This window comes from Scyliorhinus canicula, chromosome 8 (assembly GCF_902713615.1).
Source record: "Scyliorhinus canicula chromosome 8, sScyCan1.1, whole genome shotgun sequence".
NCBI lineage: Eukaryota > Metazoa > Chordata > Chondrichthyes > Carcharhiniformes > Scyliorhinidae > Scyliorhinus > Scyliorhinus canicula.
In genome coordinates, this window is record NC_052153.1 from 188,258,982 (window position 1) to 188,284,148 (window position 25,167).

Genomic DNA, 25,167 nt, shown 5'->3' on the forward strand with positions numbered 1-25,167 from the left:
AGAGAGAAATGATCACAGGACAACTTCCACAGGAAGGTAGCACAAAACAGTCAATGAAGTGCTTTTGAAGTGCCCTCACAGTTGTCATACAGGACATGTGGCAATCATGTTGTGCACAGCAGGATCCCTTAAGCAGCAACAAGATCCATGGCCAGATTATCTGTGTTTTGTTTTTCCCAAAAAAAGTGATGTTAGTTGATAAGTATGGTGCTGAATCCTTCAGCAATAAATCCAACCAGAGCTGATGATCCTCTCTTCGGATAATGCAGGTGACAAACTTGTGACAACTTGGGAGACACTGAATTCTGCTCTCAGATAGAAATGTATTTGAAAGCGAAGCAAGAATTGACCAATATTTCAGAACACCAGAACGCGGCCCAGAGGTGGGGCTGCACGATGGTTAGCACTGCTGCCTCACGGCACCAAGGACCCGGGTCTGAAATTGACCCCGGGTCACTGTCCGTGTAGAGTTTGCACATTCTCCCCGTGTCTGCATGGGTCTCACACCCCCACAACCCAAAAGGTGTGCAGGGTAGGTGGATTGGCCACGCTAAATTGCTGCTTAATTGGAAACATTTTAAACAAAGAACACAGTCCAGCGGTGAGGGGAGGAGCGAGAGCGGGCCAGAGCGAGCGCGAGACAAAGAGAACATGGGAGAGATAGCGAGCGAGAGCGATAGCCCGAGCCCAAGAGAGAGAAGCCAGAGGCTGCCGAGGTCTGGGGAGAAACACCTGAGCTGTTGGTGGGAACACGGAGGCTGGGAAGAACAAAGAACAAAGAAAATTACAGCACAGGAACTTCGGCCCTCCCAGCCTGCGCCGATCCAGATCCTTTATCTAAACCGGTCTCCTATTTTCCAAGGTCTACTTCCCTCTGTTCCCGCCCGTTCATATACCTGTCTAGATGCCTCTTAAATGATGCTATTGTGCCCGCCTCTACCACCTCCGCTGGGGAGGGAGAGAGGACAGAGGTTGGGGGTGAGTGGGGAGGTGGTGCTTTGGGACGCCTGGACGTTGCAAAAGTAATATAAATCAAATGCAAATCTTTATTTTTGAAGGATCACATAATCACAATGGCCAATTGATTGCTTTAGAAAACAGCTTGATGAACTGTTACTGACCATTATTCAAAAGGAACGATATTTATATATTCAGCAGAATTGTAGCCAGGCTTAAGGTGATACTTTGGCACCAATAAACTTCAACTACATTAAACACAACTCTTCTGCAAGACTCAGATCACTCACTGAAAAGAACTCGTGACACAACCTAAAACCTGGTCTTACACAGGGAAACTCCCCCCCCATACAACCTGACACAAGTGTACAACTGGGTGTTTATCAAAAAATACAAGCAAACGCTTGAGAAAAATCTCCCGCCCCGTTTAATTCCCTGTTACCTGCGACTGAAACTCTCCTGGTAAAATTGCAGATTATGTTACTCTGATTTTTCATCATTGAAGAACCACACCTAAAAGTTAACCTTACTCTTTCGGATCCGACTGTGCATTTCCTGATTGATGATCCAACTATGCTTATGCAGTCAGGCGCTTGTTAATAGGCCCAATGTTCAGTGGGCAGGTAGATAATCTCTCGATTGTAATTCAAGCTCGAGTTAGAGGCTGTAGTTTCAATCTTTGTAACAACCCTGTGGCGGGTTTATAGCTGGAAGTTTACATGGGTTGATAGACGGCAAGGAGAGATTGGGGGGGGGGGGGGCTGTTATAACATTGAGCACCACTATGGCAGTGCTGGGGTCCATCACCCACCCAACCCCCGTCAGGCAGCCTGCTTGCCAGCTGGCCAAAGAATAGCGACTTAAGCATCTCCTCCTCCTGCCACTGGCATTTTACACTTTGCGGGAGATGTCTACACTACATTGCAAGGGAACCAGGTGAAACTTAACAGGTTGTTCAGGCATCCTGTGTCCAAAGGGGCATCTCCACCCCTACAAGGTAGCCCCCCCTAACCAAGCCCCCATGTTCTCCTCCCAAGACTACCATCCTGACAGGCCCTCTCACCTTTTTCAGCAGGGACTACCACCAGCCCTGGCAAAACTCTCGGTTTAGCTTCAATTTCAGGTTCATGGTGTCTCCTCTTCTGGGACTGCCTGCAGTACCAGCAGCGGCCACCACCCCTAGTGGTGCTGCTGAGACTAGAGAGCTGCCTGCCTGAAGCACTCTCAGAATTGGGAGTTCCAGGGCAGCACGGGTGGCGCAGTGGGTTAGCCCTGCAGCCTCACGGCGCCGAGGTCCCAGGTTCGAAGTCAATTCACGGCACAAAATGGTTGCGGGGTAACCATGCTCCAAGTAGAAGTGAGCTTGTCCCAGACATTTCTGCGGGGAAGGAGGGGAGTCTCGACCATTGATTTGCCGTAAAATTGGCCAATCAAGCCACTCGGTCATATCAAAAACCATGATCATCAGTTCAAGGCCAACAACACCATCTTCTCAGGGCAACTATGAGGATGGGTAACAAAGGTCAGCCTAGCCAGTGACACCCACATCCCAGTGAATGAATAACAGATTAATTAACCACTCCCCAGCCAGGGGCGGCACGGTAGCATTGTGGATAGCACAATTGCTTCACAGCTCCAGGGTCCCAGGTTCGATTCCAACTTGGGTCACTGTCTGTGCGGAGTCTGCACATCCTCCCCGTGTCAGCGTGGGTTTCCTCCGGGTGCTCCGGTTTCCTCCCACAGTCCAAAGATGTGCAGGTTAGGTGGATTGGCCATGATAAATTGCCCTTAGTGTCCAAAATTGCCCTTAGTGTTGGGTGGAGTTACTGGGTTATGGGGATAGGGTGGAGATGTTGACCTTGGGTAGGGTGCTCTTTCTAAGAGCTGGTGCAGACTCGATGGGCCAAATGGCCTCCTTCTGCACTGTAAATTCTATGAAATAAGGAGGCTGTGCTTCAGGCTGGCCTGAAAACAGCCAGCCACTTAAGCCTACTGTGGTCAATGGCCTCACACAAACTTTCAGCAGAGTTGCATAGAATTCACACCACAGAAAGAGGCCCAACCGGCCTATGCTAGTATTTTTACTCCACATGAGCCTCCTCCTGCCCATCGTCCATTTAAGTCAATCAGCATACCAGCCAATCCTTTACCCCTCAGCTACCTATCCATCTTCCCCTTAATTGCATCTATATTATTCACCTTGACTACACACAGTGGTAGTTAGTTCCACATTCTCACCTCCCAGGGTAGAGGTTTCCCCTGAGTCTTCTGATGGATTCATCTCAGTGATGATCTTCATCTTGGACTACCCCCCCCCCCCACAAATGGAAACATTTTCTCTACGACTACCCCAATGAACTGCCTCATGGGAGCTTCAAAGGATCTGAGACAAAACACTAGTCCACCCTTCTCTTCCCAGAAACTCCAACCGACTAATTGTGTAGGTCCAGCATTTGATGTGTTTATTACCAGTTAACGGTTGAGATGGACACAAAGGTACAATTTAGCGTGGCCAATCCACCTAACCTGCACATCTTTGGACTTTGGGAGGAAACCCACGCAGATACGGGGAGAACGTGCAGGCTCCACACAGTCACCCAATGTCGGAATTCAATCCAGATCCCTGGCACTGTGTGGCGACGGCAGTACTAACTACTGTGCCACCACACTGCCCATTAATGAAGACACAACGCTCCCCCAGACAGACGCACAAGAAATTCAGAACTCTTTTCCGTAAACTGCAACTGATGTTACGCCAATTGTCAATTTTGTTTTCAAAATTCAGAGTACCCAATTTTTTTTTTCCCAATTAAGGGGCAATTTAGCGTGGCTCGTCCACCTACCCTGCACATCTTTGGGTTGTGGGGGTGAGACCCACGCAGACACGGGGAGAATGTGCAAACTCCACACGGACAGTGATCCGGAGCCAGGATCGAACCCAGGTCCTCAGCGCCGTGAGGCAGCAGTGCTAACCACTGTGCCACCTTGCCACCCTCCCAATTGTCAATTTTAAAACTAAGATTGCTATTTTTTTTATTATCCAAAGATAATGAGGAAGGTGGGGTCAAAGGCAGGTCAGTAGATGGAGGTGGGTCACATATCAGCCATTATTTAATTCAATGATGGAAAAGCTGAATGACCTCCTCTGGATCCTATGTCCTTACACCCGGAAGATCCCGAGTTCAACCCCAGATTCATTTCACTTTGCCTGAGCTTAGCAAGTGCCAGTTATAAGGGAGCTACATTTTAGCATGTACCCCCTGGGGAAGATGTGGAAATTGAAAAAAGACACCCAGACTTATTCCTCCTGATCATTATACAGCAACCTTCTGTACAATCAGCTGCAAAGTCCCAGCTACCATCCAGATCGAGTGTCCTATAAAACTCACCGTCAGGGGCTGTACGCGAACAATATACACGTGGGCAAGTACGAGATACCAGAGAACCGTACCACAATACAATGCCAACCGTTCCAGGGGAGGGAGCACCAGAAACTGATAAGATAAACATCGGCAAAGACAAAAAAGAACAAACCTGCATTTATATAGCACCTTTCCCGACCTCAAAGCAATTTAAGCCAATCATATATTCTTACACTAGAGGAAAAGGCCATTGTGTCAATGTGAGTTCTTTAAAAAAGCTATCCATGCCCCCGAATGCCCCTCCCAGTTATTTCCCCATAACCATGCAAATTTCTGCCCTTCAACTATCCACCCAATTCCCTTTAGGATTATGTACCAGCTGAATCTGCTTCCACTACGATGCAGAACTTTCAAATGCAGTCGTTGCTGTCATGTCAGGAACATTGCAGAAACCTGCAAACAGCAGCAAGAAAATGAATGTGCCATCTTTTATCGTGATGTTGGATGAGGGATAAAGACTGGCCAGGATACCAAGGAGCGCTTTGGCCATGGGACCTCGGATATCCACTCAGAGGGACAAGCATGGTTGGACAGACTTGGTGTTAAAACATCGCATCCAAAAGACAGCACCTCCGACAGTGCAGCACTCCATCAGCATTGCGCCTGGGAGTGTCAGCCTGCATTTTATATACTCTGGCCTCTGGGGCAGGCCTTGGACCCAGAGCCATCTGATTCAGAGACAGGAGTACTAACCGGATGAGCTACAGTTGGCACCCGAAGGAGAAATACATTAAGATTTATGGTGTCTGGCGTTAGACTCTGGACTGTGCTGGGAATATTGATCAGGGTTGATTATGTACCAGTTCTCTGTAGTCTCTCGGGGCTCCATTAGTAACCACTTTAAAACAATTTGTAAAGAAAAGGGGGGGGGGGGGGGGGGGTGGATCCCCCAACCTTGGAAAGGGGAGGGGGAGATTAACCAAGAATTCATAATACTCACAATAGAGAAACCAGGAAGCACCAGGGGGGAAACATTCTGCCTCACTCAGGGTGGGTTGAAAAGACATATTGAAGTGATGGGGGGGGGGGGGGGGGGGGGGGATACCATCCACAAGTGCCCATCTGGAGAGGGCAAGTGGGCACAGGAAGAGGGGGCAATGAGGGCAAGGGTGGAAAACAGGACCCCACCCCCCCCTCCCCCCAGCCACCCCAGGCAGAGGGGAGGAAAGGTGAAGGAGGGTGTAGAATGGTTATCTCTGAGGGGAGGGGTGGGTCAAAGGCTGAAGCCCACCCGTTGCCCCCTCCCACCACGAAGGGCTGGATGAGCGGCTGCACCGACCCAAATCTGATGGGAGAGGACACCGAGGGGGAGGAGGGAGAGCGGGTCGCCGCTTCTCCCGCCTCAGGAAGGGGGTCTGGGAGCCGGGTAAGTGAGCCCGGACCCCCCCCCCCCCCGGGGGGGTTGGCGGCTCCCGGTAGCCCGGGCCCCGGCTGACCGGGGCGGGGGGGGCAGAGTCACTGCCGGGCCCCGGGCTGCCGGCTCAGCCGCTCTCAGTGTATCCCCGGCCATTGCTGCGGGTTACAATGTAGCCGCGCTCCAACAGGCTACAATGTAGCCGCCGCGCTCTGCTCTTTGTTCGCCGCCCCGCTCTTACCCTCTCTGGCTTTCAGCAGCACCGTGTTGGCTACAATGTTTTCCAGCTCCATCGGCGCGGCCCCGGTCCCCTCACAGCCAGTCTCTCAGCCTGAGGCAGTGTGTCAGCTCCCAACCTCACACACCCTCATTGGCGCTGCTCCTCACACAAACCCTCCCCCTTCCCCGCCTCACTCACTCACTCTGGGCAGTCACACACACACAGAGCTGGTGTGCTTCCAAACATTTGGCAATTTGAGTCCATTCAACTCCTCTGCCTTGTTCTAGCCCACTCCAGCATCCCATTCACTTTTTCGCAAAAAATGTTATGAAGAGGAGTGGTTTAGCCCCCCCCCCCTCCCATTTTTGTGACCTTAATCATAATCTTTACTATTGTCACAAGTAGGCTTACCTTAACACTGCAATGAAGTTACTGTGAAAATCCCCTCGTCGCCACATTGCGGCGCCTGTTCGGGTACGCTGTGGGAGAATTCAAAATGTCCAATTCACCCAACAAGCACGTCTTTCGGGATTTGTGGGAAACGGGAGCACCCGGAGGAAACCCACGCAGACACGGGGAGAACATACAGACTCCGCACAGACAGTGACCCAAGGCGGGAATCAAACCCGTGTCCCTGGAGCTGTGAAGCAACAGTGATAACCACTGTGTTACCGTGTACATGGACCCCCAAAAGCTCTTTGGGAAACATAGATACATAGAAGATAGGAGCAGGAGGAGGCCTTTTGGCCCTTCGAGCGTGCTCCGCCATTCATCACGATCATGGCTGATCATCCAACTCAATAGCCTAATCTTGCTTTCTCCCCATAGCCTTTGATCCCATTTTCCTTAAGTGCTATATCCAGCTGCCTCTTGAATATATTCAAAGTTTTAGCAGCAACTACTTCCTGTGGTAATGAATTCCACAGGCTAGGGCAGCATGTGGCGCAGTGGTTAGCACTGGGACTGCGGCGCTGAGGACCCGGGTTCGAATCCCGGCCCTGGGTCTCTGTCCGTGTGGAGTTTGCACATTCTCCCCATGTCTGCATGGGTTTCACCTGATGCACGATCAATTGTACAAAGACTAAGCTTGGATAGAACTGTGGCTTTATTGCAGTAAGATGTGTGGCCTCCCACAGCAGCTGGCGAAATGGCTGCTGAATAGAGGACACGTTCCTCCTACTGGGCGGAGCCAGCAGGCAGGGGCTGCTGGCGAACCTGTAGTACAGGTCCTACCTTACATCACCTAATACAGGTGTAACAGTGGTTTACCACATTCACCCCGTTAAAAATGAGTCTGGCGGGGCTGGTGGAGAACTATATACAGTAGTGAATTTATGTACAGTGTTTTATCAGGGAAAAGAAAAAAAACGTCCTTTGAAAGTCCGGTGCCAGTTAGAGATTCAACCTGTCTGGTTCCGCTGGGAGCAACGTAACGGTGTCGATGCTGGCGTTGTCGATGCTGGCCTGATGTTGGATGACTCCAGGAGTGTGCCGAAATCCTCTTCATCCTCTGGTGTGGGCAGGGGAAGGAGGGATGGCCCTGGTGGGGTTAATGTTGGGAGCACCGGGGGAGGGGAGGGTAGCACCGGGCCGGACAAATGTGTATGGGTAGAACCTGCTGGTGCCAGGTCCCTGAGGGAGACAGTATCTTGGCGGCCGTCGGGGTACGCCACATAGGCATACTGGGGGTTGGCATGGAGCAAATGCACCATATCCACCCACGGGTCCACCTTGTTGAGTCGGACGTGCCTACAGAGCAGGACCGGTCCTGGAGCTGCGAGCCAAGTCGGGAGCGACACCCTGGATGTGGACTTCCTGGGGAAGGTGAAAAGACGTTCATGGGGTGTGTTATTTGTAGCGGTGCACAGTCGTGACCGGATGGAGTGTAGTGCATCAGGGAGGACCTCCTGCCAGCGGGAGGCCGGGAGGTTCCTGGTCCATAGGGCCAGTTGGACGGCTCTCCATACCGCCCCGTTCTCCCTCTCTACCTGCCGCTTTCCCCGGGGATTATAGCTGATCATCCTGCTGGAGGCGATACCCCTGCTGAGCAGGAACTGACGCAGCTCATCGCTCATGAATGAGGATCCCCTGTCACTGTGGATGTAGGCGGGGAAACCGAACAGAGCGAAGATTGTGTTTAGGGCTTTGATGACGGTGGCGGACGTCATATCGGGGCATGGGATGGCGAAGGGGAATCTGGAGCACTCATCAACTACACCGAGAATATACGTGTTTCGGTCGGTGGAGTGGTGGGGCCCTTTGATATCCACGTTGAGGCGTTCAAAGGGGCAGGAGGCCTTCACCAAGCGCACGGTCCGGCCAGTAGAAGTGCAGCTTGCACTATGCACAGACGTGGCAGTCCCTGGTGACTGTCCGTACTTCCTCGACAGAGTAGGGCAGATTGCGAGCCTTGACAAGATGGTACAATCGTGTGACCCCCGGATGACAAAGGCTGTCGTTTAGGGCCCGGAGTCGGTCTACTTGTGCGCTGGCACATGTACCTCGGGATAAGGCATCTGGGGGCTCTTTGAGTTTGCTGGGGCGATACAAAATCTCGTAATTATAGGTGGAGAGCTTGATTTTCCACCGCAAGCTTTTAGCGTTTTTGATCTTGCCCCGCGTGTTGTTAAACATTTATTTATAAATGTTTTTTATTGAGTTTTCATATTTTATATATGACAAATTACAAATTATTAGAGAGAAAAAAAAAGAAAACACAAAAATTTAACATGAATATTTACAGATAAGCATCTTCATAACAACAATTGTGGCCGCCCCCTTTAGCCAGCATACATATTTTACATTCCCCAATATGGCCGAGGCACATGTTTATAGGCATTTATTTATAGTTTGGTTTTGGGCCTTGGCTTGCCATCAAACCCCCATAACGAGCCCGTAACCGCCCCCGGCTACCTTCCCCCGATTCCCGTCCATTTTCCCGATTCTTGGCCACCCGACTATTCTTCCTCTTGTACGTTGGCCACAAACTGGTTCCGGAACAGTTGCATCAATGGCTCCCACGTTCTGTGGAAGCCGTCGTCCGACCCTCGGATGGCGAATTTGATTTTCTCCATTTGGAGAGATTCCGAGAGGTCGGACAGCCAGTCTGCAGCTCTGGGTGGTGCTGCTGACCGCCAGCCAAACAGGATTCTACGGCGGGCGATCAGGGAGGCAAAGGCAAGGGCGTCCGCCCTCCTCCCCAGGAATAGATCTGGCTGGTCCGAAGACCGCCACTATCGGGCATGGCTCCACCCTCACCCCCACCACTTTGGACATAGCCTCGAAGAAGGCTGTCCAGTACTCCACAAGTCTGGGGCAAGACCAGAACATGTGGGCATGGTTGGCCGGGCCTCTTTGGCACCGCTCACATCTGTCCTCCACCTCCGGGAAGAACCTATTCATACGGTTTCTCGTTAAGTGGGCTCTATGTACCACTTTTAGTTGCGTCAGGCTGAGCCTTGCGCACGTGGAGGTGGAGTTGACCCTATGCAGTGCTTCGCTCCAGAGTCCCCACCCTATCTCCATCCCCAGGTCGTCCTCCCATTTCCTTCTTGTTGCGTCCAGTACGGTGTCGTCCCTATCTACCAGTCGGGCGTGTTGTTAAACATGAAGGCTACCGACCGTTGGTCAGTGAGGAGAGTGAAACTCCTGCCGGTCAGGTAATGCCTCCAGTGCCGCACCACTTCAACGATAGCTTGGGCCTCTTTTTCGACAGACGAGTGCCGAATTTCTGAGGCATGAAGGGTGCGGGAAAAGAATGCCACGGGTCTGCCAGCCTGATTGAGGGTGGCAGCACGTGCGACGTTTGATGCATTGCTTTCTACTTGGAAGGGCAGTGTCTCGTCTACTGTGTGCATCCCGGCCTTGGCTATATCAGCTCTGATCCGGGCGAAGGCCTGTTGCGCCTCGGCCGTAAGGGGAAAGTGGATGGACTGAATGAGTGGGCGGGCCTTGTCCGCATAGTTTGGGACCCACTGGGCGTAGTAGGAGAAGAAACCCAGGCAGTGTTTGAGGGTCTTGGGGCAGTGGGGGAGGCGAAGCTCCATGAGGGGGCGCATGCGGTCGGGATCGGGCCCCAGAATTCCGTTCTGGACCACATAGCCGAGGATAGCTAAGCAGGTTGTGCTGAACACGCACTTCTCCTTACTGTAGGTGAGGTTGAGGAGAGTGGCGGTGTGGAGGAACTTGGCAAGGTTGGCGTTGTGGTCCTGCTGATCATGGCCGCAGATGATGACGTTGTCTAGGTACGGGAAGGTGGCCTGCAAACCGTACCGGCCGACCATTCAATCCATCTCCCTTTGGAAGACCGAGACCCCGTTAGTGACGCCGAAGGGAACCCTGAGGAAGTGATAGAGATGACCGTCCGCCTCAAAAGCAGTGTATGGACGGTCCGATTTACGAATGGGGAGCTGGTGGTTGGCGGATTTGAGGTCTATCATTCAGAAGACCTGGTACTGTGCAATCTGATTGACCATATCAGATATGCGTGGGAGGGGGTTCGCGTCAAGCTGCGTGTACCGATTGATGGTCTGACTGTCGTCCACGACCATTCTGTGTTTCTCCCCAGTTTAAACGACTACCACCTGGGCTCTCCAGGGGCTGTTGCTGGCCTCGATGATACCCTCCCGAAGCAACTGCTGGACCTCGGACCTGATGAAAGTCTTGTCCTGGGTGCTGTACCGTCTGCTCCTGGTGGCAGTGGGTTTGCAATCCGGAGTTACATTGGCAAAGAGGGAGGGTGGGTCGACCTTTAGGGTCGCGAGGCCGCACACAGTGAGGGGTGATAGGGGCCCGCCGAATTTAAGGGTAAGGCTCTGGAGATTGCACTGGAAGTCCAGGCCTAGTAGTAATGCAACGCAGAGATTAGGAAGAACGTAGAGGCGGAAGCCGCTGAATTCTACGCCTGGCGTCAGAAGATGGAGAATATAGGGGTCCCAGGTCGTGGAATGCTGTCGGCGTCCATGCCCTGTGGGGAAGACAAGATGGCAGCGCCTGAAGATCCTATGGGGGACAAAATGGCGGCGCCCATGGGCTGCACGTGGACTGAGGGAGGGAAGATGGCTGCGCCCACTGGCCGCTCGCGGCCCCGGGAGGTGAAGATGATGGCGCCCACTGGACACGCGTGGTCAGGGACGAAGATGGCGACGTCTATTGTGTGTAGGCAGGGGAGAGGGGGCGATCGCGGCGACTGCGCGGGCCTGGCACACCGTGGCGCAGTGCCCCTTTATGCTGCAAGCATTGCAAATGGCAGTGCAGGCCGGGCAGCGTTGGCGGGGGTGTTCTGCTGGCCACAGAAGTAACATCGGGGACCTCCAGGGTGCGCGGGTTGGCATGTGGCGCAGGCGTACTGGCTGGGTAAAGCCCCAGATGGGGCGGCCGTCTGTGGGGTCCACGAGGGTTAGGAGGGGTGGGCCGCGCAGCCGGAGGGGTCGGCCTGAGCGTTATGTGAGGCGACCGTCATGGACAGTGCTAATTTTTAGTCTCAGCTAGGTTGAGCGTGGCCCCTTCGAGCAGTCTTTGGCGTATGAGGTCCGACCCAATCCCCGTTACAAACGCATCCCACATAAGAAGGTTGGAATGTTTGGTGGCCGTAATGGCCTGACAGTCACAGTCCCGGACGAGTGGGATTAGGGCCCACCAGAAGTCTTCTATGGACTCACCAGGGAGTTGAGAGCGAGTGGCGAGTACGTGCCTGGCGAAGAGTGTGTTCGTTTTCTGTGCGTAGTTTTCTTTGAGGAGCGCCATGGCATCTGCGTAGTTCGGGGCGTCCTGGATCAGCGGAAACACGCCGGAGCTCAGCCTTGAGTACAGGATCTGTATCTTCTGAGCCTCCGTCGGAGGGGTGGTTGCTGAGTTGATATAGGCCTCGAAGCAAGCCAGCCAGTGATTAAAGTCCTTTTTGGCGTCGTTTGATTGCGGATCCAGCTGCAGGCGATGTGGTTTGATTCGGAGGTCCATCGTTTAGAAAATCTTACTGTAATAAATTGATGCACGATCAAATGTACAAAGACTAAGGTTGGATATAACTGTGGCTTTATTGCAGTAAGATGTGTGGCCTCCCACAGCAGCTGGCGAAATGGCTGCTGAATAGAGGACATGCTCCTCCTACTGGGCGGAGCCAGCAGGCAGGGGTTACCGGCGAACCTGTAGTACAGGTCCTACCTTACATCACCTAATACAGGTGTAACAGTGGTTTGCCACAACCCCCACAACCCAAAGATGTGCAGGATAGGTGGATTAGCCAAGCTAAATTGCCCTTAATTGGAAAAAAACCCAAACATAATTGGGTACTCTAAATTTTTTTTAAAAATAAATTCCACAGGCTGACCACTCTTTGTCTGAAGAAATGTCTCCTTATATCTGTCCGAAATAGTTTACCCTGAATCCTCAGACTGTGACCCCTGGTTCTGGACACACCCATCATTGGTTGCATTTACCCATTATAGACCTGTTAGAATTTTATAATTCTCTATGAGATCCCCCCTCATTCTTCTGAACTCCCAACGAGAACAATTCTGACCTAGTCAACCTCTCCCCATATGACAGTCCCGCCATCTCTGGAATCAGTCTGGTAAACCTTCGCTGCACTCCCTCGAGAGCAAGAACATTCTTCCTCAGAGAAGGAGACCATAACTGCACACAATACTCCAGGTGTGGCCTCACCAAGGCACTGAACAATAGTAGCAACACATCCCTACTTCTATACTCGAAACCTCTCGCAATGAAGGCCAACATACCATTAGCCTTCTTTACCGCCTGCTGCACCTGCATGCTTACCTTCAGCGACTGGTGCACAAGGACACCCAGGTCCCGCTGCACACTCCCCTCTCCCAATTTACAGCCATTCAGGTAGTAATCTGCCTTCCTGTTTTTGCTTCCCAACTGAATAACCTCACTCTTATCCAAATTATACTGCTTCTGCCATTGATTGGCCCACTTGCCCAACCTGTCCAGATCTTGCTGCAGGATCCCTGCATCCTCATCACAGTTCTCCCTCCCACCTAACTTGGTATCATCTGCAAACTTTGAGATGTTACATTTTGTTCCCTCATCCAAATCATTAATATATATTGTGAATAGCTGGGGTCCCAGAACTGATCCCTGTGGTACCCCACTGGTTACTGCCTGCCAATTTGAAAGGGACCCATTAATCCCTACTCTTTGTTTCCTCTCTGCCAACCAGTTTTCTATCCACCTCAATACATTTCCCCCAATCCCATGCACAATTTTACACAATAATCTCTTATGCGGGACTTTGTCAAACACCTTCTGAAAGACAAAGAACAATGCAGCACAGGAAAAGGCAATTCAGCCCTCCAGGCCTGTACTGGTCATGATACCAACCTTTGCCGTATCCCTCTATCCCCATCCTATCCATGTGTTTGTCAAGATGCCTTTTGAACGCCGTTAATGTAGCTGCTTCCACAACCTCTCCTGGCAACGCGTTCCAGGCACTCACCACCCTCTGCGTAAAAACCTGCCTCACACATCTCCTCTAAACTTTGCCCTACAGACATTAAACCTATGCCCCTGATGACTGACCTCTCCACCCTGGGAAAGAGTGCCTGCCCATCCACTCTATCCATGCACCTCATAATCTTGTAGACCTCTATCAGGTCGCCCCTCAACCTCTGTCTTTCTAATGAAAACAGTCCGAGTCTATTCAGCCTCTCCGCATAGCTATAACTCTCCAGACCAGACAACATCCTAGTAAACCTCCTCTGCACCCTCTCCAAAGCCTCCACATCCTTCTGGTAGTGTGGCAACCAGAATTATGCACAATGTTCCAAGTGAGGCCTTACCAAGGTTCGATACAACTGCCTGCAGCATGACTTGCCAGTTTTTATACTCTATGCCCCGTCCAATGAAGGCAAGCATTCCGTACGCTTTCTTGACTACCTTGTCCATTTGTGTTGCCGCTTTCAAAGATCTGTGGACTTACACACCCTGATCTCTCTGACTTTCTATATTCCTCAGAGTTTTGCCATATACAGTATATTTCCCCTCTATGTTAGATCTACCAAAATGCATTACCTCACATTTGTCCGGATTAAACTCCATTTGCCATTTCTCTTTGCCATACACCTGTATGTCATCCTAATTGATTTGGGTGAGAATCGAATACATTTGATTCGATGGTTAACTGTCAATCCTCAATGTACAACACAAGTTCTGAATGTTTCATGTTTGAATATTTGTGCATGCTATGGAATGCGATTTTGTGCTATTACCAAGACTGGTTTTTACTGGTTTTCTGCTGACTTTGCTTTATCCATATTCTGGACAATGGTGCCTTCATATTGCTATGGTGCTTATTTCGACCTTGATTACTGGTACAGCTCATTTCTTAATATGAAACTAACTTTAAAATCTGTTCATTCCAGCAATAGTTAGTTCATTTTGTCAGCAAAATGTTGTTTTTATCTCCAATTAGTTTATGCATGTGTCAGGCTTTTGTGCCTCTGTTTAAGTTGTGTTTTGTCGTGAACTGAGGTTGCGAGTGCTGAAATCCTTATTTTAAAATGGGTATTAAAACTGGGGCTTAATATTTACATTAAAATAGCCTTTTTATGGGCAGCACGGTGGCACAGTGGTTAGCATTGCTGCCTACGGCGCTGAGGACCCGGGTTCGAATCCCGGCCCTGGGTCACTGTCTGTGAGGAGTTTGCACATTCTCCCCGTGTCTGCGTGGGTTTCACCCCCACAACCCAAAAGATGTGCAGGATAGGTGGATTGGCCACGCTAAATTACCCCTTAATTGGAAAAAATAATTGGGTACTCTAAAAATTTTTTTTTTTTAAATAGCCTTTTTACCTATCAGAAAATAGTTGATTACTATCAGTCTGCCCTTTGATTAATCGAAAGAAGAAATCAGATATATCACAATAAGATAAAACAAAGGAGTAAATGCGATAGGATAGGTAAAAGCGCGAAGAAGAACTCATTCATATTGTCACTGCAATAGAGTGGACAAGCTTTGCATTACAAGCATTACAGCAAAAATGATTATAATTCTTAAAGAATCATTATTATAGAACAACATTTAATCAATGAATTGAATTTGATTCTACTGATTCAGTATTAATGTATTAGCAATATGTTAATAATACAGTCAAATAATTGATTGATCAGTAACATTTCAACAATAATATTGCAGTTCTATTTCATCTAATGGTGGTGCAGTGGGATTAGTCTGAATCATTCTAGTTGTTGGGCCCTTGCGTTTAGTGAATACTTGCTGAATGCATTTGATCAGCAGGAAAGTCATGTAAATGATGAATCTTGCTACACAGAAGAAAAAGATTATTCTTACTGTAGACACTCCTGTGGGTCCCAGCCACCCGCAAAGTTTCTCCCAGGTAGAGGTATCTGAGGCTGAATCACGTTTTCTGACTTCCTTTTGAATGTGTGCTGCCAGATCTTTAACTTCCTTTGAGCTATCTGGAATAAAAGTGCAACATTCTGCACCAATCAGGGTGCAGGTGCCACCTTTTGCAGGTAGCACATAGTCAAGTGCCATTCAATTTTGTAATGCCACGGTTCAAATTGCTCGCATTTCGTCAGAAATTTTACCTGGGGCAGAGGCGGTATAATCCGCTACATTTTGTATGATGGTTGTTATTTTCTTCAATTCATTGGCCACCCTTACTTCCCAATAGAAAGCAATAATTTTAGCATAAATTGCATCTCATAAGGTTATGGCATGTTTATTTCTTCGAGTGGTTGGTGACGTTTTATCTGTGTTGGTCTAACATCGACTGCAACTGGATGCAGTAAAACGAGAATCAGGCTGCCGACACAGGAGATGGTCCAACACTGTTTAATTGAACCTGTTGATTGCTGTACATAATCTGCTGTGGGTTGACACTCTATTAACCTAACTGATGACCTCCTACTGGCTTGACCAGACTAGCTCTCTATCACATGGTGATGATGTTCATTGGCCTGTGCACTGCGACTATCTCCCGAGTGTCCTGTGAGAGAGGGAGAGCCTTAATGCCCTGTGGGCTTTATAGTGGCGGTGTCCTGTCTAGTGATTGGTTGTTCTGTGTCGTCTGTGTTCATTGGTTATCCTGTGTGTCAATCACTGCCTGTCTGCATCTCATGATATACATGAGTGGATATTATGACAGTTGGTTCTGAAACACAAGGAGGATGAGGAAGATGACGGATGGCAGGTACTAGCTATCCTGAATAGCAAGATCCTGACCAGTATTTTAGAAGCCAGGAATATGCTTTGTCATTTATGTTTTTACACAGGAAGGAACGGACCTGCGCAGGACATTTCTGCAGGTAGGACAGTTGCAAAATTGAAAAAAAAACCCGGTAAAGTGATGTCACAGGAGACTGTGACCTGATTGGCTGAAAAGCAGACTGGGCTAAATTTGAATATTTGTGGAGTTAATAGTTTTAATTTGATTTAAATTACTATTTTTAAGTTGTTTGAATTACTATTTTTAAAAATTTAACTGAGGTTACTATTTTTAAGTTGATTCGAATTACTATTTCTTAAATTTTAAATCTCACTGAAATAACTATTTTGGGTTGATTTAAATTAAGTTGATTAAAATAACTTTTTAAAATTTAATTAAATAACTTTTTTAATTTCAATTAAATAACTATTTAATATGTTGTAAGATCAAACAAGATAAAACTCAGGGATAAAGCTAATTGAATAGTACATGGAGATTTGATTTAATTTTAAAGGTTTACTTTAAAGGAAAATTCATGGCAGGACAGCTCCAAGGCGTGGTCTGCTCCTCTTGCTCCATGTGGCAGTCTGGGGACAGTTCCAGTCCCCAGGGTCAGCATGTGTGCAGGAAGTGTCTCCAGTTACAGCTCCTGGAAGCTCGAGTTTCAGAGCTGGAGCGGCGGCTGGAGACACTGTGGAGCATCCGCGAGTCGGAGAGCATCGTGGATAGCATGTATATAGAGGCGGTCACACCGCAGGCTCAGGCTCCACAGGCAGGAAGGGAATGGGTGACCACCAGACAGAGCAAGAGAGCGAGGCAGGTAGCGCAGGAATCTCCTATGGCCATTCCCCTGCAGAACAGATATCCCGCTTTGGATACTGTTGAGGGGAATGGCCTCTCAGGGGAAAACAGCAATAGCGAAACTTGTGGTACCATGGTTGGTTCTGCTGCAGAAGGGAGGAGTGATAAGTGTGACAGTGCAATAGTTATAGAGGATTCAATTGTAAGGGGAATAGACAGGTGTTTCTGTGGCCGCAAACGTGACTCCAGGATGGTATGTTGCCTCCCTGGTGCTAGGGTCAAGGATGTCTCAGAGCGGGTACAGGACATTCTGGAGGGGGGAGGGTGGACAGCCAGTGGTCATGGTACACATCGGTACAAACGACACAGGTGCAAAAAAGGGATGAGGTCCTAAAAGCAGAATACAGGGAGCTAGGAAGGAAGTTAAGAAATCGGACCTCAAAGGTAGTCATCTCAGGATTACTACCGGTGCCACGTGCTAGTCAGATTAGAAATGACAGGATATATAGGATGAATATGTGGCTGAAGGGATGGTGTCGGGGGGGGGTTTCAGATTCCTGGGGCATTTGGACCAGTTCTGGAGGAGGTGGGACCTGTACAAACTGGACGGGTTACACCTGGGTAGGACTGGAACTGATGTCCTAGGGGGGCTATTTGCTAGAGCTGTTGGGGAAGGTTTAAACTAATGTGGCAGGGGGATGGGAAACGATGCAGGAAGTCAGAAGGTAGTAAAACAAGGGCAGAAACAAAAGGCAGTAAGGGGGAAAGTGTAAGGCAGAGAAGCCAGTCAAAAATCAAAAAGGACGACAGTACAAGGTACAGTAACTGAGGGGAGCTCAGTGAATAGGCCCAGTAACACTAAAAGGAATAAAACGGGAAGTAAAAACATAAATGGAAAGCGACATGGCAGGTTGTTACATGAAGATTTGGGTTCAACGACAAGGAAAATTAGGATAAACATTAAGAGGAAAAGTAACTTAGGAGAGGTTACTGATCAAGATGTTAAGATTCAAAACAGAGGTATAAAAGCCAACATAAGTGTACTTTACCTGTATGCTCGTAGTATTTGGAATAAGGTAAATGAGTTGATGGCGCAAATCATCGTGAATGATTATGATTTAGGAGCCATTACTGAAACATGGTTAAAGGATGGTCACGACTGGGAGTTAAATATCCAAGGGTATCAAACTATTCCGAAGGGCAGAGTGGATGGTCAGGGAGGTGGTGTAGCTCTGTTATTTAAGGATGACATCTGGGCAATAGTAAGGGATGACATCTGTGCTATGGAGGATAAGGTTGAATCCATTTGGGTGGAAATTAGGAATAGTAAGGCGAAAAAGTCACTGATAGGAGTAGTCTACAGGCCACCAAATAGTAACATTATGGTGGGGCAAGCAATAAACAAAGAAATAACTGATGCATGTAGAAATGGTACAGCAGTTAACATGGGGGAATTTTAATGTACATGTCGATTGGTTTAACCAGGTCGGTCAAGGCAGCCTTGAGGAGGAGTTTATAGAATGTATCCGCAATAGTTTCCTAAAACAGTATGTAATGGAACCTACGAGGGAACAAGAGGTCCTAGATCTGGTCTTGTGTAATGAGACAGGATTGATTAATGATCTCATAGTTAGGGATCCTCTCGGAAGGAGCGATAATAATATGATGGAATTTAAAATACAGATGGAGGGTGAGAAGGTAAAGTCAAACACTAGTGTTTTGTGCTTAAACAAAGGAGATTACAATGGGATGAGAGACGAGCTAGCTAAGGTAGACTGGGAGCAAATGTTTATGGTGAAACAGTTGAGGAACAGTGGAGAACCTTCCAAGCGATTTTTCACAGTGCTTAGCAAAGATTTATACCAACGAAAAGGAAGGACAGTAGAAAGAGGGAAAATCGACCGTGGATATCTAAGGAAATAAGGGAGAGTATCAAATTGAAGGAAAAAGCATATAAAGTGGCAAAGATTAGTGGGAGACTAGAGGACTGGGAAATCTTTAGGGGGCAACAGAAAGCTACTAAAAAAGCAATAAAGAAGAGTAATATAGATTATGAGAGTAAACTTGCTCAGGTTATAAAAACAGACAGTAAAAGTTTCTACAAATATATAAAACAAAAAAGAGTGGCTAAGGTAAATATTGGTCCTTTAGAGGATGAGAAGGGAGATTTAATAATTGGAGATGAGGAAATGGCTGAGGAACTGAACAGGTTTTTTGGGTCGGTCTTCACAATGGAAGACACAAATAACATGCCAGTGACTGATGGAAATGAGGCTATGACAGGTGAGGACCTTGAGATGATTGTTATCACCAAGGAAGTAGTGATGGGCAAGCTAATGGGGCTAAAGGTAGACAAGTCTCCTGGCCCTGATGGAATGCATCCCAGAGTGCTAAAAGAGATGGCTAGGGAAATTGCAAATGCACTCGTGATAATTTACCAAAATTCACTAGACTCTAGGGTGGTCCCGGCGGATTGGAAATTAGCAAACATGACACCACTGTTTAAAAAAGGAGGTAGGCAGAGAGCGGGTAATTATAGACCAGTTAGCTTAACTTCGGTAGTAGGGAAGATGCTGGAATCTATCATCAAGGAAGAAATAGCGAGGCATCTGGATAGAAATTGTCCCATTGGGCAGATGCAGCATAGGTTCATAAAGGGCAGGTCGTGCCTAACTAATTTAGTGGAATTTTTTGAGGGCATTACCAGTGTGGTAGATAACGGGGAGCCAATGGATGTGGTATATCTGGATTTCCAGAAAGCTTTTGACAAGGTGCCAAACAAAAGATTGCTGCATAAGATAAAGATGCATGGCATTAAGGGTCAAGTAGTAGCATGGATAGAGGATTGGTTAATTCATAGAAAGCAAAGAGTGGGGATTAACAGGTGTTTCTCTGGTTGGCAATCAGTAGCTAGTGGTGTCCCTCAAGGTTCAGTGTTGGGCTCACAATTGTTCACAATTTACATAGATGATTTGGAGTTGGGGACCAAGTGCAATGTGTCTAAGTTTGTAGACGACACTAAGATGAGTGGTAAAGCAAAAAGTGCAGAGAATACCGGAAGTCTTCAGGGGGATTTGGATAGGTTATGTGAATGGGCTACGATCTGGCAGATGGAATACAATGTTGACAAATGTGAGGTTATCCATTTTGGTAGGAATAAAAGCAAAAGGGATTATTATTTAAATGATAAAATATTAAAACATGCCGCTGTGCAGAGAGACCTGGGTGTGCTAGTGCATGAGTTGCAAAAAGTTGGTTTACAGGTACAATAGGTGATTAAGAAGACAAATGGAATTTTGTCCTTCATTGCTAGAGGTGTCGTTTAAGACTAGGGAGGTTCTGCTGCAATTGTATAAGGTATTAGTGAGGTTACAATGGAGTATTGTGTTCAGTTTTGGTCTCCTTACCTGAGAAAGGACGTACTGGCGCTGGAGGGTGTGCAGAGGAGATTCACTAGGTTAATCCCAGAGCTGAAGGGGTTGGATTACGAAGAGAGGTTGAATAGACAGGGACTGTACTCGTTGGAATTTAGAAGGATGCGGGGGGATCTTATAGAAACATTTAAAATTATGAAGGGAATAGATAGGATAGATGCGGGCAGGTTGTTTCCACTGGCGGGTGACAGCAGAACTAGGGGACATAGCCTCAAAATAAGGGGAAGTAGATTTAGGACTGATCTTAGGAGGAACTTCTTCACCCAAAGGGTTGTGAATCTATGGAATTCGTTGCCCAGTGAGGCTCCTTCATTAAATGTTTTTAAGATAAAGATAGATAGTTTTTTGAAGAATAAAGGGATTAAGGGTTATGGTGTTCGGGCCGGAAAGTGGAGCTGAGCCCACAAAAGATCAGCCATGATCTCATTGAATGGCGGAGCAGGCTCGAGGGGCCAGATGGCCTACTCCTGCTCCTAGTTCTTATGTTCTTATGTTGTTATTACAAATAAAATAAGTTCCATTATAAGCAGAGTATAAGTAAATATCTTCTAAATACCAATAATCTGAGAATGTTTTATTATTTGTAATGTTGTGTATGCCTGTTATTGTTGAGGACCGTTCAGTTCTTTGTAATAAATTTTGCGTACATTTATAAGCTGTGTTAACATTCAAATAATTAGTACAAACACTATTGCCCATTTTCATCCCTTTTCAATTTCAATTTTAGAGTGATTACTGGTGAGGCATATTGATCCTTTTTGTTCAATATTAGTTGGAAGGCTAATATATTTAGGATTTTTGTTAGGGTTATATTTAAGTTGGTGCGATCCTGAAAAAGGTGTTTAGTGGATAGCCTGCAGATTTCCATAAGTTAATAAATTTTCTTTAGATAAATCTTGTACCTTCCTTTTTCACATGAATATGCTCCAGAACGGACCACTACAGAGCAAGGGACACTGATAGATGTACCATTCTGCTGTTTCTGAAGCATTAAAAGGGATAGTTAATGGGCAGCACGGTGGCACAGTGGTTAGCATTGCTGCCTACGGCGCTGAGGACCCGGGTTTGAATCTCGGCCCTGGGTCACTGTCCGCGTGGAGTTTGCACATTCTCCCCGTATCTGCGTGGGTTTCGCCCCCACAACCCAAAAGATGTGCAGGATAGGTGGATTGGCCATGCTAAATTGGCCCTTAATTGGAAAAGGTAATTGGGTACTCTAAATTTATAAAAAGAAAAAAAAAGGGATAGTTAAGAAGGGAATACCTTCTCCTGAGTTAGTAGGGGTTGCAATGCATACCCAACAATTGGAAATGTTGAATTTTTTAACATATATCTTAGATGTGTAAAGGAATGTGTTCTCATTCAGTTCTGGTACAACATTTACAAAGCCAATCAAATAACTGAAAATGAATATTACGGTAAACATTTTTACAAATCTTAATACTTATACGCACGCTTCACATGTGATACATGGATCCAACTTTTCTTACCTTAGTATTGCTTAAAACATTGATATACTGATTAGAAATTGATATCATGAATACATAATTCAGTAATGAACAATTAATAATAGTAATTTCATGTATACAAATAAAATGATTATACAGTAAAATAACTGCAGTTGATTTAGTAATAAATGGTAAAATGATTATCAAAATTGACTATGTAATTCAGTAATAAAATTATTAATAATAATTCACTAATAAATGAATAATAATGCAGTAAATAATAGTTCAACAGAAACTTTCCATTTTGATGTTAGTGGTGCGTATGAATTAATATGAACCATGTGGATTGATGGGGCACTATGGGTAGGCATGCATTAGCCAAAGTATCTGATCAGCAACATGAGTACATCAATGATAAGTCCAAATGTGCAAAATAGGAAAAGTCCCTGAATGATGTTAATTCCTGTGCCACCCAACCATCTGGAAAGCCAACCCCAAAGAGTGTAATCAAAGGATTGGTCAAGGTTTTTTAACTTTGTATTGGATGTGTATTGCCAAGTCTTTGACATCTTCTGGATTATACACAAAAGCCTGTTGAAAGGGTTAATTTTCCTGCAGAAACAAAAAGAGGCGTATTGTAGGGTGGATAACTTGGAATGATGCTATGTGCAGCTCTAAATGTTTTTTTATATATGTCACTCAAATGGACTGGGAGTAAAAGTTGTATTGCTGCCAAATTACTGCTTATCAACTATCTTAGAACATTATTTTTAAAAACGTTTAATAATGAAAGGAGGCAGCACGGTGGTTCAGTGGGTTAGCCCTGTTGCCTCACGGCGCCGAGGTCCCAGGTTCGATCCTGGCTCTGGGTCACTGTCCGTGTGGAGTTTGCACATTCTCCCCGTGTTTGCGTGGGTTTCGCCCCCACAACCCAAAGATGTGCAGGGTAGGTTAATTGAACACACTAAATTGCCCCATAATTGGAAAAAAATGAATTGGGTACTCTAAATTTATAGAAAAATAAATAAATAAATAAAAATAATGAAAGGAAATCTGCCATCCTTTCCCGGCCTGTCCTACATGCGGCTCCAGACCTACAGCAGTGTGGTTGACTCTTAAATGCCCTCCAAAATGGCCTCGCAAGCCACCTACTTCAATGGCAATTAGGGATGGGCAACAAACACTGTCCTTGCCAGCTTGCATGTATGTAGTCGCCTTTCAGCACCGCAGGACATCCCAAAGCGCCTCGCAGCCAATGAAGTACTTTCTGAAGTGGAGTCACTTCAAAGCGCAGTGGCCAATTTGCACAGTAAACTCTCCCAAACAGCAGTGTATTGATGACACTCCCGCCCTCGCTCTTCACTGTATAAATATTAGTCAGATCTATCTTTACTTTGTCCTTGATGGAACCATCAATTCAGCGAACACGTGTAGTTGGAACTGAGCAGAGGCTTTAATACACTTACAATAGAGCCAGCCTATTAGTCGTTGAACTTCAGGTGAACTGGCAGGCTGGCTCTAAGGCACTGATCTTTATACATCGGTCCCAGGGGGAGGAGTCCTGGGCAGAGCCAAGGGAGGAGCCCAGTACAAACTCTCGCGTACTCCCAGAGCAACTCCCCCTGGTGGTTGGATAGTGCAACTGCACTTACAATGGGTAGATAACAAGCATATATACATGGAGTGATATTGGCAACTATATATAGTGCGAATCACATTCACCACAGTCCTGAAATGGATTACCTCACCCCTGCCCGAGTTGAAATCTGTCACCGTTTTGCCCACTCACTTCATCCACCGAAATCTCTTTGTAATTTTATGCTCCCGGCTACGTAACAACACAATCTTTGTGTCATTGGCAAACTTATAGAACATAGAACATAGGACAGTACAGCACAGAACAGGCCCTTCGGCCCTCGATGTTGTGCCGAGCAATGATCACCCTACTTAAACCCACGTAACCCGTATACCCGTAACCCAACAATCCCCCCATTAACCTTACACTACGGGCAATTTAGCATGGCCAATCCACCTAACCCGCACATCTTTGGACTGTGGGAGGAAACCGGAGCACCCGGAGGAAACCCACGCACACACGGGGAGGACGTGCAGACTCCACACAGACAGTGACCCAGTCGGGAATCGAACCTGGGACCCTGGAGCTGTGAAGCATTGATGCTAACCACCATGCTACCGTGAGGCCCCTAACTTGGCTCCCTATTGTGCCATCCAGTGCACTAGCAAATATAAGGCTTCTGCTTGACCAGTCCATGTGGGTCAGCAAGCAAAGGAGTGATGGGGAACGAGACGGAGTTTAGGCGCAGGCAGCCTGATTTTGGATGACCTCAGATTTACAGAGTAGGGGCAGCACGGTGGCACCGTGGTTAGCATTGCTGCCTCACGGCGCTGAGGACCCAGGTTCGAATCCCGGCCCTGGGTCACTGCCTGTGTGGAGTTTGCACGTTCTCTCCGTGTCTGCGTGGGTTTCGTCCCCACAACCCAAATATGTGCAGGTTAGGTGGATTGGCCACGCTAAATTGCCCCATAATTGGAAATAAAAAATAAATAATTGGGTACTCTAAATTTTAAAAAAAAGATTTACAGAGTATGGGAGACCAGCCAGGAGTGCGTTCCAATAGTTGAGTCTAGAAGTAACAAAGGCATCAATGAGGGTTTCAGCAACAGCATATATTAAAGGAGTTCCGGTGGAGGCCATGGAGTTAGTGGTTGCACATTTGGCAGCTCCTGCTTGAGGCGTTTTGTTCCATTGTTCTCCCCGGCTGCCGGGTGGCTGTTTTGGAAGAAAAGGGTGCAGAAGTGGTGGAGGAAAGTCATACTCCACTCGTGAGGCCGGTGGATGGATCTGCGGACCAGAAGTGGGTCTGGAAGAGTAAGAAACACTTTGTGTGTTATAGGAAAAGATGGCAGAGAGTAAGAGATGGGCCCTCCCAGCCCCAATGGTCGACGGTGCAGTTGGTGGACTTTCTGAACGAGAAGTTCAGTGAGCAGAGGAGGGAGGCTCGGGAGGACCTGGCGAAGGTGGTAGAGCCGCTGATAGCAAGGATCGACCTTGCGGAGCTGAGGCTGGAGAACCAGGTGATCCAGAAGGTGGAGGAGGCGGTGGGGGAGCATGAGGAGCGGCATACCTCGTTGGCGGCCGAAATCGGGAAGGTGAGAGAGACCCAGAAGCGGCTCAAGGAGAAAGTGGAGGATTTGGAGAACTGCTCCCGAAGGCAAAGCTAGAGAGTAGTTGGGATGCCAGAGGGCATTGAGGGGGCGGATGCATGCTCTTATGTAGCCAGAATGCTGGAGCAGCGAATGGGGGAGGGAGCCTTTGA

At 47.6% G+C, this 25,167-nt stretch overlaps 1 protein-coding gene across 1 annotated transcript in view; it reads right to left on the bottom strand.

The window, feature by feature from the left end:
- LOC119969941 (G protein-coupled receptor kinase 6-like) overlaps positions 1-6,122 on the bottom strand; it is a 158,939-nt gene extending 152,817 nt beyond the window's left edge. Inside the window, exon 1 of the mRNA XM_038803909.1 lies at positions 5,975-6,122. Coding sequence (XP_038659837.1) covers positions 5,975-6,026 — 52 coding nt within the window. The 5' untranslated portion in view covers positions 6,027-6,122. The remainder of the gene's footprint in view (positions 1-5,974) is intronic.
- Between the last annotated feature and the right edge of the window lie 19,045 nt (positions 6,123-25,167).